General features: G+C 43.8%; 1 protein-coding gene across 11 annotated transcripts in view; it reads left to right on the top strand.

Annotated features, from left to right (window-relative positions):
* The window catches only part of TLE4 (TLE family member 4, transcriptional corepressor), a 159,950-nt gene that overhangs the window by 135,531 nt on the left and 4,640 nt on the right, over positions 1-19,779 (top strand). For all 11 annotated transcript variants that reach the window (XM_069576288.1, XM_069576287.1, XM_069576290.1 and 8 more), the window contains 9 exons: positions 1,622-1,741; positions 2,730-2,783; positions 3,273-3,425; positions 4,869-5,001; positions 5,373-5,566; positions 6,075-6,151; positions 16,136-16,385; positions 17,578-17,825; positions 19,174-19,321. In XM_069576288.1, coding sequence (XP_069432389.1) covers positions 1,622-1,741; positions 2,730-2,783; positions 3,273-3,425; positions 4,869-5,001; positions 5,373-5,566; positions 6,075-6,151; positions 16,136-16,385; positions 17,578-17,825; positions 19,174-19,321 — 1,377 coding nt within the window. The remainder of the gene's footprint in view (positions 1-1,621; positions 1,742-2,729; positions 2,784-3,272; positions 3,426-4,868; positions 5,002-5,372; positions 5,567-6,074; positions 6,152-16,135; positions 16,386-17,577; positions 17,826-19,173; positions 19,322-19,779) is intronic.

The following is a 19,779-nucleotide window of genomic DNA, read 5'->3' as shown; positions in this document are numbered from 1 at the left end:
ATCCTACTCTACTGAATGACCTCCTGTGGATTTGTTTAGCTAAGGGACTCTCTGGAAAGGAGTGTACCACATGAATTTTAGATTACAACTGAGACGTGCAGAGGGGTTGTGCAGTCATTTCTGTTCATTAAAAATAATTCTTGGCAGCTCAGTGCCACTCACTGTGCTGGGTGCCCCCACCACTGGGGATCCGCAGCCTGGAGTGGGAAGGACCTTCTAAACAAATAGGTATCAACTGACTGCGAGTGCTCCACTGTTTGGGTGAATAAAACATTAGGGACACGAAGAGTGATGGATTCTGCCTGACAGTGTCTGAGGGAGTATCGAACAGTGAAGTTAGAGCTGGTTCTTAAGAACGATGAAAGAGGGTTTCAAAGGGAAGATACTGAGAAAAAGGACATTCTTGAAAGCTGGGCGGGGGGGGGGGGGGGAAATAAAGGCTCCCACTGAACGGGATAAGGTGGAGCAGCAACATGCTGAGAGCTGTGAGACCAGGCCTGGGCTGAATTGGGGCAGAGAGTGAAGGGCTTTGAAAGACAGCTATATACTCAGAAGTTGGGGTTTTCCCCCCCTGTGGATGGTGGGACACCGTTTGTCATTTTTAAAGGAAGGGTGAGAATCTCTGGAAAGAGATTTGTTTGAGAATCCCAGAAATGTGGAGGATAGGCTGGAAAGGGGAAAAACTAGATATAGGGATTGGCATTAAATTGGTAGGTAGTAGCTCACAGATGGTGTTTGTGTGCATGGTTTCAATGGCATAATGGTTGTAAAAGCCTGATTGCATTGGGTCATGGTAGGAAAACAAAGCAGAAGCATTGAAGCAAGTCTCATGGCCTGGGAATGAGGATTGGAACTCAGTGGACATAGATGATAGTCAAGAAGCTATCAGTACACGTTATGAAATTGTTTTACTTTCAGTGTTTTGCTTCTGTCTTCAGCCTTTAATGGATAATGCCTGCTATCTTTTCTGCCACCAAATATAAGAGTAATTGTTTGAGTAACAGTAGTTACCATGCTTGCTTCCTACATTTAGAGTAATCATATAAAACCTTGAGATGGACTGATACAGGAAGGAAGGGTTTAGAGTTACTCATCCCCTATCAATGGGAACCCACTTACTAGTCCTCACTTCTTCCTCTAAACTCCCACCCTATACCCCTGCCTCTGGAGCTAGTGGAGGAGTTGCCATATCATATCTGACCACTAGGGAGTGATCGCTTTATAGCTCTACTGACCCAGGGTGGGCTTCCCAGGTGGCACTAGTGGTAAAAAACCCATCTGTCAATGCAGAAGATGTAAGAGATGCAGGTTCAGTCCTTGCGCAGGGAAGATCCCCTGGAGGAGGAAATGGCAACCCACTCCAGTATTCTTGCCTGGAAAATTCCATGGACGGAGGAGCCCAGCAGGCTATATCCATGAGGGCGCATAGAGTCTGACACAGCTGAAGTGACTTAGCACGCACGCACGCATCAACACGGAGTGGGTAGGGGGAGGCCTGTCTCCTCTTAACAGCTTGGCATATACTAAAAGCAAAAAGGAGATAAAGTCTCATGTGTTTTTAGAAAATGACAGGGTTAAATGACTGGTCATCTCTCAATTTTGCTTTCCTTTCTAATTTCAGAGCTCTTCGGTATCTCCATCAGCCAGTTTCCGAGGTGCTGAGAAGCACAGAAACTCCACAGACTATTCCTCTGATAGCAAAAAGCAGAAAACTGAAGAAAAGGAGATTGCAGCTCGTTATGTAGGTTCACTCACCTTTGCTTTGGGGGAGGCAGTTTATCTTGCTTTTTAATCAGCAGCCATTTTACCCTCTTAATATTACCAGCCAAAACTAGACCACAAGATAACATTCTAGGAGAGAAAACTAGTTAATACAGTTGTAGCTGAGTGTCAGTTGGCTGACTGAAAGCCTGTGTTTGCAGGTGAGTGAGCCAGGAAACAATGTTTCATCTGGCAACAGATAGAGGACTTGTGTTCCGTATTATTTCTGTTACATGAATTTGCTTCCCTTCATACATTTCAAGGTGGTTGAATTTTCTGTGGCCAGCTAGAAATGTTAAGGGAAAATGTAAAATCACAGACAACCTGTTAAATTGTCTGGATGACCTCCTGTGCTGAGGAATGTAGCCCATTTTTGTGGAATGTTACTTCCAGAGACATCCAGATGTGTTCCTAGCCTGGACCTTCCTAGCCTGGACCGACACTCCTTTCCCTTCAGTGACTGCTGCTTCAGATCAGTGAAGGGAGGAAGCGGGATGGGACTCCCTGGTGTGGAGGCACGCTGACCACGTTCCACTTCTGATGCTGGTGCCCTGCAAGACTGCAGGCTCAAAAGAAGCCAAGAACTTGAATTTTCATGTGAAACCTCCCAAATTCAAAATTGTGGCTTCTTACCCAGTCTTTGAAAGACACTGACAGAACAATCCCACCCATCTGTAGGCTGTATTATGTAGCATGGGCAGGCCAGGTGGCACCTGATACTCTAGACTAACAAGCCATAAGCTTTGACTTTCTTCAACTAAAATGGAATCATCCTATTACCTATCTCATAGCATCATCACAAGGAGTAAAAAGCACAGTACATTGTAGAGTGTTTAGTACTGTTTGGTGCAGTTCATTTTTATAAAGTGTGAGGAATTAATTACTCTGGACTTTACCTAGGGTAAATCTGGCTGCTTTTTTTTTTTTTTGCTGGGGGAGGAGATAATGCTTCTCAATTGTCAATGCAGGACAGCGATGCTGAGAAGAGTGATGACAACTTGGTGGTTGACGTTTCCAATGAGGTATGTTTGTGGCTCATTTGACTTCCTGCTCTTACCCAGTTATAACAATGATTAGTGTCCCAACAATTAGTGTCCATAATGTTTTCTTAATTTCTAAAGGGACCCACAATTTGTTTATCTAAAAAATTTGTGTATTACACATTCTTTTTTATTGTTACTCTTGTCTATGAAGTGCACATACGTTCTGTTACCAACAGGAATGCACACCAGACATCTGTGGTCAGTCTACAGGTCTCCTTGACAAGTTACTTGCAAATTTGTAGAGTTTTTATTTTTGTTGCTGTTTTAAAATAAATATAAATTTTGTAGTATTTTTATTGACCTTGATACTGAATATTTTCTGCAGCAATCTGATGAGTCTTACAGTCTGTTACAGAACATTTTTTGCTCCTAAGCTATTGAAGACTTTGGCTTGAAACGTCCACACCAAGTACTCTGGCATTGTGAATGTGCTGTGCTGTATTTGATACCCTTGATGTTCCTTTGTAGGATCCATCATCACCTCGAGGGAGCCCAGCACATTCTCCGAGAGAGAATGGCCTGGACAAGACACGCCTGCTCAAGAAAGATGCCCCTATCAGTCCAGCTTCGATTGCATCCTCCAGCAGTACTCCTTCCTCCAAATCCAAAGAAATTAGCCTTGTAAGTAGTTATTCATTTTTCTTGGGGTTTCCCAGGAGGCGCTAGTGGTAAAAAACCTACCTGCCAATGCAGGAGACATAAGAGACATGGGTTTGATCCCTGGGTCGGGAAGAGTCCCAGGAGCACATGGCAACCCACTGCAGTATTCTTGCCTGGAGAATCCCATGGACAGAGGAGCCTGGTGGGCTACAGCCCATGGGGTTGCAAAGACTTGGACACAACTGAGCGACTGACACTTTCCTCACTTTCACTGTCTTTCTTTGCATTGCCTGTTTCCATATGATTAGTTTTAATTAATTCTAAAATTTTATTTTTCTTCATTTTTCCATAGGACTTTGATCACTAAGTATATGTATATGTTCAGTATTCAAGTTTAATTGACAAAGGTACTTTGGAACAGAGTGAGCGCTCACTGACTTGTTGGTGATGAATGTTTGTTTTGTGAGTCTTTTTGTAAGGATCGGGGAAGGACATGTGGAAATGTAGTGAAACATGTTTCAGTGAAGATAAAGATACACACATTGGGGCTATAGAGATGGTTTTGTCATCTGTGGTTTATGGTAAATTTAGTTTTTGGCTTGGATGTGATTTTGTTGCTAGCTTTGTTTGAATTACCAAGCTATATATGACTGCAATAGTTTTCCCTTCCTAACTAAAAAGTTATCTGTCATTTATAAAAGTCTGTCTTGAGTCACACCACAAATCACAAATGCAAAAAATGGAACTGCTTGCAAGTCAGGATAATCTCCCTGTAGCCTCGTCTTTTGTGGCTGTGTAGTTAATTGCATTTTTATGTGATGTGTCTTCCTTGTTCCTCACCAGTTATTTCCTTATAACATAGTGTTAAAAAAAAAATCAGTTTTCAAATAGCCTTTTGAATTCACAGCTGAAAGAAAGAAAATTCCTCAGTTCGTCTGCAGATTTGGAGGCTGTGTCTGGTACAGGGCTGCATTTAGTTTATTTCTGTTGTTTTCTCTTCGCCTTCCGGCCTGTTAACGACAGCTCATCTGTGCTGATCTCTGTGATGATTCAGGCTTGGTTCTTTTTTAAGGGGACCTGTTAACCAGGGACGCCTCTTGTGGCATGAACAATTCATCAGGAACCCAACAAAACCACTCAGTCTTAAAAGCAACCAGCAAGTGGCCAGTCACATCAGGACATCACGAACTGTCAGCCTTTGTCTGACTCAGACCAGTTTCCTGGAAATGGTCTCCTCTGCCCCAAATTCAGCTCTGATTTATGTCCTCCCGAAGATTGGTTTTATGGTCTCAGGGAACACTTTTTGTTTCTTTGTTAGCTCTTCTTAACTAATAAAAAAGGCCCACACTGAAGAATCTTTTCCATTTCTTTTTTCTCTCCTTCTTCTTTACCATTTCAAATGTTTAACATAATTGTTAAAATTGTGCTCTAATTACCAGTGTATTCCATTACATCTCTTGTTAGAATGAAAAATCTACTACTCCTGTGTCGAAGTCCAATACCCCTACTCCACGAACCGATGCACCCACCCCAGGCAGTAATTCCACTCCCGGATTGAGGCCAGTTCCCGGAAAACCACCAGGAGTCGACCCGTTGGGTTAGTCAGAAAAAAGTTTCTGTACATATTTATGCTTCCTGTTTTTAAAGAAATTATAGCAATTTAAAGAGTGTAATACATTAAGAGTACAATGATCAGCATGGACTGGCTGTGAGTTGTTTTAGTCCGAATCAAGCACCTGGCGCTTACCCTGTCTGACACATAGTAGGTGTTCAGTAAATTAAGGTGAATGTTTGAACCTTGATGAAAGCTTAAATGACTTTTGCAAACATTAAAATAAGCTTATTTGAATTACAGATCCTATTTCTTAACATATGTAAGAACATGTTACTCCTTGTATTCATTAGACCTCATTATTATTTCCTGTGTGTGTCCTTGTTTTTTCTCCTCCCTTCTGTTTGGGTCTGTAGCGTCAAGCCTAAGGACCCCCATGGCAGTACCTTGTCCATACCCAACCCCGTTTGGGATTGTGCCGCACGCGGGGATGAATGGGGAGCTGACCAGCCCCGGAGCTGCCTACGCAGGGCTACATAACATCTCCCCGCAGATGAGCGCAGCTGCTGCTGCTGCCGCCGCGGCCGCTGCCTACGGGAGATCACCAGTGGTATGTTGTAAACTTTTACAGAATGAAAGTATTTCAGAGCTCAGAAAATGGCCATGTGTATTTTTGCCTAGAGTAGTTTTTATAGCTTGAGGTATATCTATGGAGCAACCTGAGCTTATTTATAAATTAAACTGCATGCTATTATATTGTACGATTCATTTTATTTCATAAGATAGGGGCAGTTTTTGTGTGTTATATTCCGTAAAAAAAAAGTCAGACCTACAGAAGTAGAGCAGATAATATAATAAATATAGTAATCCCTTCATTTGCATCATGAGCTTCAATGATAATAGTGTTTTTTTTGTTATGTTTGTTCCACCCCCAAGTATGTGACCATGAAATCATGTACATCCTCCTATTATTTCATCAATGAATACATGTATATTTATCTCTAAAATTGCATTTTAAAAGCATCTATTCTCCTAGGATTTGGAAAGGTACTGAGTAGGATGAAATGAGTTAATGTAACTATGTTTCTTTTTGCTGCCTTGCTTGGGAACAATTTTAGGTTGGATTTGATCCACACCATCACATGCGTGTGCCGGCGATACCTCCAAACCTGACAGGCATTCCAGGAGGAAAGCCGTGAGTACCAAGCTCTGTGCCACGTGTTCACTGTTTGTCTGGGCCCTCACTGGCCCTTTAGACTCTGAGAACTACTGGGCGGTGTTGGCAAGTTCCTTCAGCTTGCAAGGGTTTTTTGTTGTGGGGATTTTTTTTTTTTTTTTTTGGGCAGAATATTTTATTTTTCTTTTTTTTAGCACAAGGCAAGAGGTAATGAGGTGGGGTTTTAGATTTTCAATTAAAATCTCAAACTTCTGATGTGGAAATGCAAATTGCTGGGGCATCTCTAGTAGTCAGATCTTCTCTACATCTGTTGCTGATTTCAGGGCAATTCTTTTATTGTCTTGGGGGGAAAAAGTCATCTTATGTGCAAACCTAGATGCTCAAAATTAGAGCATGTTAAGGAAAGACATGCCAAACTTCAGGGGCTAAAAAGAAAGAAGCTCATTTGTGTTTCTGGCAAAGGTGGCTTGCTCAGTTGGCTTCCTGTCCTGTGAACCGGGTATCTGGAGCCTCTACAGTCTCATGGCCCCCTCCAGCCATGAAGGTGAAACACACACAGCAGTTGTTCCAGCCTCTTCTTGTACATTCTGATCTCTCCCACGTGTTATTCCTTATCCTTCATTTTAATCCACTGCATTTAATTTTCATTACTGCCTTTGCACAGCTCTCTGCTCTTTGGTGCTCACAGTTTATGCTTGTTCGACAGATGATTGAAGATGTGTGCCAGTCTCCTTTCACTAGCCTCCTGTTGCTTGTTTATCCACTGCTGTACACTCAGGCATTTAGGTGTCATCCTGTTGTTTCCTGCCTGTCTTCTTTTTTTTCCCCATGTTGCTGGCCCCACAGCATTAAACATGCCTGACCTTGACCCTTCCTTCACTTTCCACCTGATGTTTCATGTTCTTGGCTCTTCCTCTGTAACTTCTCTGCAGACTCTACCCTAAACTTCCCTGTTGCGTCATACACGGCCCTGGTTCCATAGCCAGGTTGCTCAGTAAATATTTGACTGATTAATAAGCGAGTCAAGGCAAACTAGACTTTGAGTTCCTTGAGAGTTGAAGGTATAAATATCAATTACCATAAAATTCTGTGTATTTGTCTGTGTTCGGCAAATAGTTGTTGATTGACTGACAAGTCTTGTTGACCAAGAACCCTGGTGTATTTGAAGGTGAAAGTTCGGTCTATTTCAAGCAGTGACTAAACAACAAAATCAAGGGATTAATCAAATAAACTGAATACCAACAAGTTTCATATAAACCTGTGGAGATGGAGAGGTTGGTTTCTTGAGGGAAGCGGTGTGGTCTGTTTTCAGTACTGTGTGGAGTTACCACTTAGTCACCAGGCAGGTGTACCCAGAGCTGTAGTGTAACCGCTGCCAGGTGAAGTGGTGCATCACACTTTCGGTAGGGGTGGTGGGTAGCAGGATGGCTTTGTTTTGATGGTCTTTGTTCCTGGAATTACCAGGTCACAGCTGATGCAGTTGGCAAATGACATCAGGAAACCCCAAAGAGAGCGTGGTGTGTTCAACAGGGGTTGGGTTCTGGAGTGTGATAGATCCAAGGTTGAATTCTGACTCTGCCGATTGACACTAGGAAGGAACTGACTTTATGCAGAGTTTCTCAACTTCGTGAGCCTCAGTTGGCTCATCTTTAAAAACAGGGCTGGCACCTTCCCTGATAAGAAGGGCCTGAGGATGAGATGATATGATGGAGGTTTAGTCCAGTGTTTGGTTTACAGTGGCTGTTCAGTCCACTGCTGCACCATTTCCTCTTGAGCTTTGCCCGGGTTATTATCAGGTTTTCAATTGCTTATGCAGTAGAACATAGTGGGAGGCAGAGATACCGTAAGAAGATTAGACTGAGTATATTAGATTTCCCTCTTCCTATCTTTGTGTGTCTTTAACAAGGCACCAGGACATACAAATTAGCACTCATTATGCATATAGAGGGAAGAAGGAAATGGCACCCCACTCCAGTGCTCTTGCCTGGAGAATCCCATGGGCAGAGGAGCCTGGTGGGCTGCAGTCCATGGGGTCGCGAAGAGTCAGACACGACTGAGCGACTTTGCTTTCACTTTCACTTTCATGCATTGGAGAAGGAAATGACAGCCCACTCCAGTGTTCTTGCCTGGAGAATCCCAGGGATGGGGAGCCTGGTGGGCTGCCGTCTATGGGGTCGCACAGAGTCGGACACGACTGAAGCAACTTAGCAGCAGCAGCAGCATGCATATAGAGAGAAATACTTTTATTATAGGTTTTTACAGAAGAGATGATGGAATATGGCTTCTAGATCACAGGATGGAGAGTTGTGACACTTGTGCATGTTTTTCAATAGGAAAACTATCTTTTGTGCTACAACATAAAACATAATAAATTACCTAAAGGCCTTCTTCACCACATACACAAAGGAACTGCTTTTCTTTAGAAGAACTTGAAACATTTGTGCATCTCTCTCCTTGTTTTTTTTTTTTACAGAATAATTGCTAGATATTATCACAAATTATAATTAAATGCATGTTCCAAACTAATGAATAAAATAGCATTTACTTGCTAATTCACCTTGGGTCCTCTTGCTTATTCTGTTGAATTAACAGAAGTTCTTCTCAATAAGTAACTGAAATGACAACAGAGTTTAATTTTAACATCAGCCAGAAGTGGACTTTTTTCCTCACATGCTACTTATATGAGGCTTTTATAAATAATATAAAAGTATTCAATTGAAACCATTGTAATAATTATATTGTGGGAAATGGCATGTGACTGCAGCCATAACAAAAGGTCTCAGGTTTATGGGTTTTAAGCTGCTCACAATTCAGAAATTCTTCTCTGCTGTTGTTTTTATTTGTTTTTATAAAGCAAAATTTTTCACAATAGGAACACTTCCTGGCACACAGTAAACTCTCAAGTTTTATTTGTTGGCTGGTTAACCTTCTAGTGGGTTCATATGCTCCCAGAACCCAACCTTCTGTCCTACTGAATGCTGCATGGAGTTCAACAGCCAGACCTTTCTTTGTGAATTTGGGGTCTAGTTCAGTCGTATGAGACATCAGATACGTGGAGAAGGTGCCAATGAAGCTTGGAAGTGATGAGTGTGATGTTATGGAACTGGGCCTCTCACAGAGGGAGGAGGAAGTACAGGTGGGAACGCCAAGAACCTTCTGAGCTGTGCTGGGTTTTCATCCAAATATGATCCAAATAAAATGGCATCCTCAATACACATGTTTTAAAGAGGTCGATTTGCAGATGTCTGAATTGTTTGAAGTATATTTCTGTCAGGAAGTCCAAACTTCCTTTCTCTTGACCATCTCCTTTGGAGACCACTTTGTAGTTTCATCTGCCGAGAGGGAGAAAGAGAGACAGACAGGGGTAGAGAGGGTGGGAGGAAGAGACAGACAGGGGTAGAGAGGGTGGGGGAAGAGAGAGACAGGGGTAGAGAGGGTGGGAGGCAGAGACAGACAGGGGTAGAGAGGGTGGGGGAAGAGACAGACAGGGGTAGAGAGGGTGGGGGAAGAGACAGACAGGGGTAGAGAGGGTGGGGGAAGAGACAGACAGGGGTAGAGAGGGTGGGGGGAAGAGAGAGACAGGGGTAGAGAGGGTGGGGGAAGAGACAGACAGGGGTAGAGAGGGTGGGGGAAGAGACAGACAGGGGTAGAGAGGGTGGGGGAAGAGACAGACAGGGGTAGAGAGGGTGGGGGGAAGAGAGAGACAGGGGTAGAGAGGGTGGGGGAAGAGACAGACAGGGGTAGAGAGGGTGGGGAAAGAGACAGACAGGGGTAGAGAGGGTGGGGGGAAGAGAGAGACGGGTAGAGAGGGTGGGGGAAGAGACAGACAGGGGTAGAGAGGGTGGGGGAAGAGAGAGACAGGGGTAGAGAGGGTGGAGGGAAGAGAGAGACAAGGGTAGAGAGGGTGGGGGAAGAGAGAGACAGGGGTAGAGAGGGTGGGGGGAGAGAGAGAGAGTCTGTGTGTGTGTGTGTGTGTTTGTGTGTGTGCATTTCTGTGGCTTCCTGCACCTGTTACTTCCAGCCCTATATTTTCGTGATTTGTTGAACATCTCAGCTAGGCATCTTGAGTGCGTATTGCTTGTGGTACAAGTTTATTATATTCACAAAGTGCTTCCCCAGGCTTACCCGGTTTTCAGAGTACTCTGTTCCTTGTTCCCGTGTGCTCAGACACTGTCATTATTGGCTTCTTCCTCACTTCTCTTCAGTTAAGTCCTATAGAATTTTATTTCCACTGTTACTTCTAGTGTGTCATCCTTCTCCTTACCTGGTTCAAGTGCCCCATTGCCCCTCATCTAGATTATTGGATTAATTGTCATCCAGTAATTATTGGATGAATTTTGTATTAATAATAACTTTGGACTAATAAGTATTGGAAAAATAATTGGGTTAATTATTACCTAGATTGGTAATTGTCCTGCTCCTCCTGTCTGTTGTGCTTCTTGCTACCAGATTTATTCTGACCGGCTTTGCTCCTCCTCCTACAAGCGTTCTTCAGTAAAATCTATTTGTGAAATTTTCAGGCTGACCTTCTGTACATGGTGTGTGTGTGTGTGTATGTGAGAGAGAGAGAGAAATATTTTATCAAGCTAGCTCCTTCAGCACTTAACTGTGTTGGGGGTCATTGCTGAATTAGTGAATTCCTGAATTAAAACCAATCCAAGTCTTCCCAAAATCATTTCATCTCATCCTTTTAGAGCTATTTCCCTCCACCTGGAAGGGTTTTTCCAACTTCCTCCCTCTTTGGTGAAGTCCTTCCATTCTCTAAAATCCATCTCTAATACCATGTCTTTCATGAAACATAAGCTTTATTTTTGCTTTTTGAACCACAACAGAACTTCATTCTTCCATCTTGCACCTGGTATTGTAACCCCTTTTATACTTTTCTCGTCATACTTCCTAATTTATAAGCCACTTACGGGCAAGGCCAACATCTTACCTGATTTTGTATCTCAGCATGATGCCTGTATCAGAATAGGTGAATAAGGAGTATTGATGCATTTAATTAGAGAAATAGATGTTCAGGCCTGCACCTCTCTCATTTCTAGAAAGGTTGGCTTTCAGTACTCTTTGCTAGCTACACATCAGAGTTTGTTGAAATCTGATAATACGTATGTACTAGAGCTTTCTTTTTTCCAGTCTTAAGTATCATTTATATGTATGTATTTGTTTATATATTTATATATATATATTAATAGTAAACAGAGGGCTACATTATACCCTTAATGTAAGTAGACCCTTGAAATTCTCAATTCAGGGAGTCCCAGGAACATAGTAGGAGCTCACAGAGAGGTTGGGGAATGTCATGAATGTCAAGAATGTCATGTTGAAAAACCTCTAAAGAAATTACGTGCCTGGTTTCTTAACTGTTTTAATTCTCAAGGCTCTTTAAGAATCATTAGTTATTGTGAAGGGGAGTGAAGGGATATCTTTTCAAGGAAATTATCATTAAGAATGTTTAACACCATCTCTAAACTTGGAATAATCTTCCTTTCTTTAAGATTTACTTCATGACCTCTTAATTGCTAAATCCATTAGCCTTTGTCTCCCCTCAGAATTTCACTGCTTTCCCCTCCTTGCCTGAACTGACACCTGGCTCTCTGCTGAGGAGACTCTCCACCTGCAGCTCTCCATGGGCTGCCCTTTCATTTACTTCATGTCAGCCATCCTCGGAGCCAATGGCAGGCTTATAAAGGCTGTGTCGCCCTCCCCACTTCCGGTTCCATTCCAGTGTCTTCCAGAACTAGACTCATTCTGCCTTCACGTGAAAACCCAACCCATCTCAAATGTGTGCCTGAGTGTCCACCCCGTCTTCTGCCTTGTTGGAAGATTTCTCAGTTAAATTAAGACTTTACACTTGGCTTGGGGTCTTCCTCCACTCAGAGGCTGCCATCATCCTGGGTGTCATGGTACACAAGATCAGCCCTTTCATAACCTCGTCGCAGGGCTTGGGCCTCATCATCTCTAATGAACTTCTGTCCTGTTTGACATCATTTATCTACTTAATAGACCCCAGGGAAGACCTTGTCATCACTCTCCACTGTGACACCTTCATGAGCCCCACATGCCATCGAGAACAGCGTTCTCTGCTTCTACGCAGCCACAGAAATCTTTGAAATTGCAAATCTGTTCCCAGCTTTCTTACTGTCTCTCATGCCTAGGCTACCAGCTTCTCCCCTAGATTGCCACATTAGTCCCCTGACTAGTTTTCCTTCCGTTCTACAGTCCATTCTCATCCAACAACTAGAACTATGCTTTGAAAACATTAACTGAATTGCGTCATTCCCTGCCCTACACAGAAGTCTCCAGTGACTTCCTGTTCTGCTCAGAATAACAGCCCACATGCCACAACACAGCCTCTGAGGCCTTTTTAACATGGGTCCTGCCTCTTCCTCCAGCCTCTCACTCTCCAGTGAGTGCTTGGGGGCCTCCTCACATGGCTCTTCTTCTAGAACTTCAGATTTGCTGTTCCCATCCTGGCACACTCTCCTCCTCTCTATATGTGAGACTGGGTCCTGCCTTCAGGCCTCAGCTTGTACACCATCTCAGACCTCACTGTGCACTTTTGGTCTCTCTTATCTGAAACCGTGTGTGTGTGTGTGTGTGTGTGTGTGTGTGTGTGTTTGAGAGAGAGAGAGAACTGCTGTCTGAGGTTACCTATTGATCTGCCTATATATTATCTCTCTTCCCTTCTAGGATGTTCACCCCTGATGGTACTTGGCACATATTGGGCATTTATTTAGTAACTATTTTCTGACTGAGTAGTGTAAATATTCTGTCTCCCTCTGGCCTTCAGTTGACCATCCTCTTCCTCCTCATACCATCTTCCTTTCTTGGCCAAGGTAACTTAATACCTGTTCTTTATATTGCGGCACAATTACCCCTAATGGGGCAATTTTCCCTGTTCTTCTCACTTTGTCAAATTCTCCATTGTTCACAGCACTGACCATATAACAGCTTTATTTATGTAAGTATCTCACTGATGCACCAGCGTATCAGCCCCTCAGCCCATCTGCCAACTACCCCAGCACCCAAAATGTCACTTTAGGAGAACAGGGGATATGTGGGTTTTTTTTTTCTCTTCGTTGCATCAAGTGCATCACGCGCTGGGATACCTGAGAAATAACGTTATTGACTATCTATGCCCCTTTGCACATTATCATGTCTCCTGATTTTCTTTCTCTCTGACTGCTCTTGTTGGGGTCCCCTAAATGTTGTAAGCATTTTCTTAAGTTCTGTATCTAGTCTGCTCATTGCATAATCCGCCCCAGATTTATCCTTTTCTGCTCCTTTAGCTTCAGCTCTCACCACTTTGTGAATGAACACACAGTGATCTTTCTGACCTAACCTCTCTTCTGAATCACAGTGCTCAACTTCTGGTTCAGATGTTTGATTCCTCACCTGCCCTCAATTTGAAGAAAACTATACTGTTTACCTCCCCACATATCTCCCCTTTGGTTATGCCTCCCTGTCACCCTCTCTGATGTGTATTGTAGCCTCGCTAGTCACTTGGTTCCAAGCCTGAGCACTCTTCTCAGCATCTCTCTCTCCCAGGCCACACATACAACACATCTCCATGTCCTGCTGCTTTGACCAAAGGAATGTATTTCTTGGTTTCCCATCTTCCCACCACTTCCCCCCTCAGCAATCTGACATACTGCTTCTCTTCCATATCCTAGTTCTCAGTGTAGTCTAGAGAGCGAGAGAAAGCCCTCTGCCTCTGGTCCCCAAATCTTCCACAGCTTTGTCCTTTCTGGGGACTTTCAAGATGTTGTTGATGATATCCTGTCAGTAATGGGTCAGACTTGGATGCGTGTGGCCATTCTGTAGGCTTTTGCACCAAAAGTCTAGAACTAGAAACTGTTTTGATTTTAAAACTTCCTGATAGATCCAGGCTCCTGTCCTTTGTCTACCCATAAATGCTTTTCCTTGGTATGTCTTTCATAAACTCCTTCCCGTAAACAGAGCACATTCTAAAGCTCCAATCCAAGGAACATGACATCATTTCCAAAGTGAGCTGCTGCCCATGACGTTCCCCTAGACAGGCCCTGCTCCCCACTGCTCACTGCCAACATCTCCCGCCTCCTGGAACCCAACTTGCATCAGAACAGCCTCACTTGTCATCTGTTCCCTGAATTCAGTGCCTTAAGAATAGAGGTGTCTATTGAGGGAGGTGATTGAACTTAAGTGAACCAAATGCTGTTACAACTAGAGGGTTTTTCCTGGAAATGACTTGGAAATGGAGCTGCTGATAGGCACTAACAGGTGGACCTCTGGGGCAGTCACACAGGAGTCTTTTTAAGGTTCTGATTCCATTGGGAATTATTGGGATTTATTATTGTTAAGTCTGATGGAACTTTATCCAAAAGGTTTTATTTTTTTTTGGTGGCTCATATGCCATTTCACCATATAGGCTTAAAGCATTGTAATGCCTTCAGTTCAGTTCAGTCGCTCAGTTGTGTCCAACTCTTTGCGACCCCATGAATCGCAGCACGCCAGGCCTCCCTGTCCATCACCATCTCCCTGAGTTCACTCAGACTCACGTCCATCGAGTCCGTGATGCCATCCAGCCATCTCATCCAGGGTCGTCCCCTTCTCCTGCCCCCAATCCCTCCCAGCATCAGAGTCTTTTCCAGTGAGTCAGCTCTTTGCATCAGGTGGCCAAAGTACTGGAGCTTCAGCTTTAGCATCATTCCTTCCAAAGAAATGATTCCAGGGTTGATCTCCTTCAGAATGGACTGGTTGGATCTCCTTGCATTCCAAGGGACTCTCAAGAGTCTTCTCCAACACCATAGTTCAAAAGCTTCAATTCTTCGGCGCTCTGCCTTCTTCACAGTCCAACTCTCACATCCATCCATACATGACTACTGGAAAAACCATACCCTTGACTAGATGGACCTTAGTCGGCAAAGGAATGTCTCTGCTTTTGAATATGCTATCTAGATTGGTCATAACTTTCCTTCCAAGGAGCAAGCGTCTTTTCATTTCATGGCTGCAGTCACCGTTTCCCCATCTATTTCCCATGAAGTGATGGGACCAGATGCCATGATCTTTGTTTTCTGAATGTTGAGCTTTAAGCCAACTTTTTCGCTCTCCTCTTTCACTTTCATCAAGAGGCTTTTTAGTTCCTCTTCACTTTCTGCCATAAGGGTGGTGTCATCTGCATATCTGAGGTGATTTATATTTTTCCCGGCAATCTTGATTCCAGCTTGTGCTTCTTCCAACCCAGCGTTTCTTGTGATGTACTCTGCATATAAGTTAAATAAGCAGGGTGACAATATACAGCCTTGACGTACTCCTTTTCCTATTTGGAACCAGTCTGTTGTTCCATGTCCGGTTCTAACTGTTGCTTCCTGACCTGCATACAGATTTCTCAAGAGGCAGGTCAGATGGTCTGGTATTCCCATCTCTTGAAGAATTTTCCACAGTTTATTGTGATTCACACAGTCAAAGGCTTTGGCATAGTCAATAAGGCAGAAATAGATGTTTTTCTGAAACTCTCTTGCTTTTTCCATGATCCAGCGGCTGTTGGCAATTTGATCTCTGGTTCCTCTGCCTTTTCTAAAACTTCATAATTTTAGCTTACTGATGTTCATTAGTAAGTCACTTGATTGGACTGAGGTGATCTGTAGGTTAAAATCTTATCACAGGCTTCTGAATCACCTGAATTACAAGGCAATTTCAGTTTGCAAAGTGACTGGAGGTGTAGATAGTATACTGGGTGTTGGTAACCTTATTTAATTCTCTGAGAAGTATAGGTAGCATTCACTCCATTTTAAAGATAGAGACTGTGTCATTACTGATGTCATATAGCAGGTAGCGAAGAGCTGACCTGATAATTGATCAGAGACTTAGCTCTATGGCTCTGAAAGTTAAGTTCTTTCCACCATATTGTAAATTTGACCTGTTTGCAAATCACAAGTAGCACTGAAAATGTTTTATTTCTCATCTCATTACAGTGATCAGTTAAGTAACATTTTTCAATTCTCCTTTTTCCTGTCTTAGGGCATACTCCTTCCACGTTACCGCAGACGGTCAGATGCAGCCCGTCCCCTTCCCCCCGGATGCCCTTATCGGCCCTGGCATTCCCCGACACGCTCGCCAGATCAACACCCTGAACCATGGGGAAGTGGTGTGTGCAGTGACCATCAGCAACCCCACACGACATGTGTACACGGGTGGGAAGGGCTGTGTCAAGGTCTGGGACATCAGTCACCCTGGCAACAAGAGCCCTGTCTCTCAGCTCGACTGTCTGGTGAGTGGACATGAATGAACATGCTTTAAGCCTTCATTCACAAAATAGGCTGGATGTACCAACAGCATGCAGATTGATCCCAGGTGGGTGGCTATCTTCAGTGGTTTGTGGTTTTTAACTTGGCCGCTGTCTTCTTTCAGTTACTCAGGGTAGATTCATCTGGTTCTTCATATGTGGCATGTACTCCCAGTACAGTTTTCATTCATCCTGCCCAGTTCCTGAGAGCAGGCAGTTTACTTGTTTTCCTGTCTGATTAAAAAAGTTTAAGAAAACTAAGACAGGACTTCCTTGGAAGTCCAGTGGTTAGGACTCTGCACTAGAAGGATGGGTTCAGTCCCTGGTTGGAGAACTAAAATTCCATATGCCACTTTGTGGTAGCCAAAAAAGAAAAAAAAAGACTAAGAGCCCATGGTGGTTTCTGTGAGAGTGCACCCAAGTATCAACATCTGTCACTTTTGAAGACAAGTAACTTAATACTTTGTGTGATAAACACTAGCTATCCCCTTATCTGTCTTATGGGTATTTGTCCTTCAGTTACTTAAGAAATTTCAGTTTGATTTTATTCCTTGGATAAACAGGAGAATTTTTGCAGCAGCACAGAGCTAGATCAGTTTACCGTAGTTACACAAGACTCCCATAACCTCATGAGCTGAGGACTTGTCTTTTTCCTGTCACTTAACAGACCTTGATCAAGCCTTGCCTCAGGTTGGGTCTGCTTAATCAAGCCCACAATGTCCCTTGGCCAGGTAATGCAGGGCCTGGTGATTGGAAGGGACTGCAAGGTGTCTAAGTCCTTGTCACTTGGCGTCAGAGAAGCAGTGCCTTTCAGCAGCCAGATCACTGTACCCAGTTCCCAGGCCTGGCTGCTCCAGGGTGGTGAGGGCTGCTGAGTCTGTGGGTGCAAATGACTCTGGCGGCTGGTTGACTTGCTGGTGGTGGGAGTGGGTCTAGATCTTTGTATTTTCATGCTAATTAAGATTAAATATCTCAGTACTAAATTTTGTAGATCAAGTTTAAGTACTTCCTTAATTTCATGTAATTTGCTAGCATTAATCCACTTTATCATTGTCATAAGTGAAAATGGCTCATTAGAGCCAGGAGGGAACACAATAGGTTTATGGCCTTCTGCTCTCATGTCAACGCTGCTTTCCTTTCCTCATGAGTAACCTCCTGATGGGCTCTGTCTCTGCAGAACAGGGACAACTACATCCGCTCCTGCCGATTGCTCCCTGATGGCCGTACCCTGATTGTGGGCGGGGAGGCCAGCACCCTGTCCATCTGGGACCTGGCGGCGCCCACCCCGCGCATCAAGGCAGAGCTGACGTCCTCGGCCCCCGCCTGCTACGCCCTGGCCATCAGCCCCGACTCCAAGGTCTGCTTCTCCTGCTGCAGCGACGGCAACATCGCTGTGTGGGACCTGCACAACCAGACGCTGGTGAGGTGGGTCAGCAGGGTCCTGCGCCAGGGCCGAGGACTTAACTGTGCTGTGCCAGGGAGCTGTGTGTGTATTTTCAAAAAGATGAAATACAGCTGTCTTACTCAAAATTGTTGAGGAGAGAGCCATTTTAAGATGCTGTAAAACCTTGTTTTCTGCACCATTTGAACTTTATTGGACAAGGGCTTCTTTTTTCTTTTCTTTGAATTATACTAAGCACATCCAATTCACATTTTAAAATGTGAGGTCGGTTTTACATAATTAATACATGTAAGGTGTCCATGGCCTCATGAGCTCATTAGACACCTATAATTTGCCATCTGTGCTAACAAACCATCCTTGTTGATAGACACTCATTGAGAAGGTTCACCGTGTGTGGCTCTCTCCTTGGTGCCATGTGTATTGACACTGTCTTTCTTTTTGACAAATAATCATTGAGCTTCTACACTGGGCCCAGGCGTTGTGTCCAGTGTACCTCACCCTGAATCGGTGTAGATAATCTGTAGTCCCACCTTTCAGGACGAATGGAAGTAATTGTATTTGTGTAGAAATGAGGTGATATGGGATTGGCATTGATAGGAAAAACCCTGAAGCACGTGAGATCTTCAGGTGTCAACACCTGAGAGAGTAGGAGCAAGAGGTGTGAAGCGCTAAAGGGTCTGCAGAGATTGTAAGGGAGCCCGGCGACAGGGTGAAGGAGAAGAGACCCCTGCTGTCCACCTGTAACTTATTTTGTAGGATGCAACTCTATAAATGATTCCAAAAACAAAGTAGTCATGACTTTTTTCCCTTTAGTGTAAGGCTCTTATGAGGAACTGCTTCTAATCCCCACCCCCAGCCCCCGTTTCTTACACATTCTACGTGCTCCTGGGGCTGCCTCCTATGCTGCATTGTTGCTCAATGCAGAATTTGTCCTGCCCCTTCCTTTGCCCCTCCGCAGAGCTTTCAGAAGGGAAAGATCTCCTGCATTCTCCTTCCTTCATATCCCAAGGATAGAGTAGGTCTCAGATCATATCTTTGATTAATTCATATTCATGTAGCTGTGTTTTCTTGTTTCAAATGGACATCTTTTTCCTATCAGTTATTTCAGTCATGTTTTAGCATATGAGTAATTTGAAGAGTACTTTCTAAGTTTTCATAAATAAAAAGTGCAGGAGATTTCAGCATCTCAATTAAACTTTAATCTCTCTACATATATGCTTTGTTATTATTTTGAATAATAGAAAACCTAATAAACCAAAAGGAAATATACCAATCAGGCCTGCAGTGAAACTGATGACTGAGGAATTCTAAACTAAGTTCACCTAAAAACTTTAAAAGTTCAAGGACTTTTCTCCATGTTGGCATCTTCAGGCAATTCCAGGGCCACACGGATGGGGCCAGCTGCATTGACATCTCTAACGATGGCACCAAGCTCTGGACGGGCGGCTTGGACAACACGGTCCGGTCCTGGGACCTGCGCGAGGGGCGGCAGCTGCAGCAGCACGACTTCACCTCCCAGGTGTGTGCTCGGGCGCGTGCCATCTTAGAGACTGGATTGTGTGAGATGTATGAGAGACTTGAGCAAATATTCGTTTACCGTGTGACCAGGTGGCACGAGTGGTAGAGAACCCGCCTGCTGATGCAAGAGACATAAGAGATGCGGGTTCGATGCCTGGTTGGGAAGATCCCCTGGAGGGAGGACATGGCAAACCCACTCCAGTGTTCTTGCCTGGAAAATCCAATGGACAGAGGAGCTTGGTGGGCTACAGTCCATAGGGTTGCAAAGAATCAGACACAACTGAAGTGACTTAGCACACACGCATGACTTTGTAAGATATATCAGAGACTTTAAGAGCAGTTCCTTAACCATGTGACAGTCACTTTTGACGCTGAATTAGTTAAGAAAAATAATACAATGGTATATATTTTATTGACAGATTTTTTAATCTCATTTATTACAAGCTTTTTGCAAACTTT

The sequence above is a fragment of the Ovis canadensis genome, chromosome 2 (genome assembly GCF_042477335.2).
Source record: "Ovis canadensis isolate MfBH-ARS-UI-01 breed Bighorn chromosome 2, ARS-UI_OviCan_v2, whole genome shotgun sequence".
NCBI classification, from domain to species: domain Eukaryota; kingdom Metazoa; phylum Chordata; class Mammalia; order Artiodactyla; family Bovidae; genus Ovis; species Ovis canadensis.
Note: the sequence above shows the minus strand (reverse complement) of the source record. Positions and strands in the feature narration are given on the sequence as shown.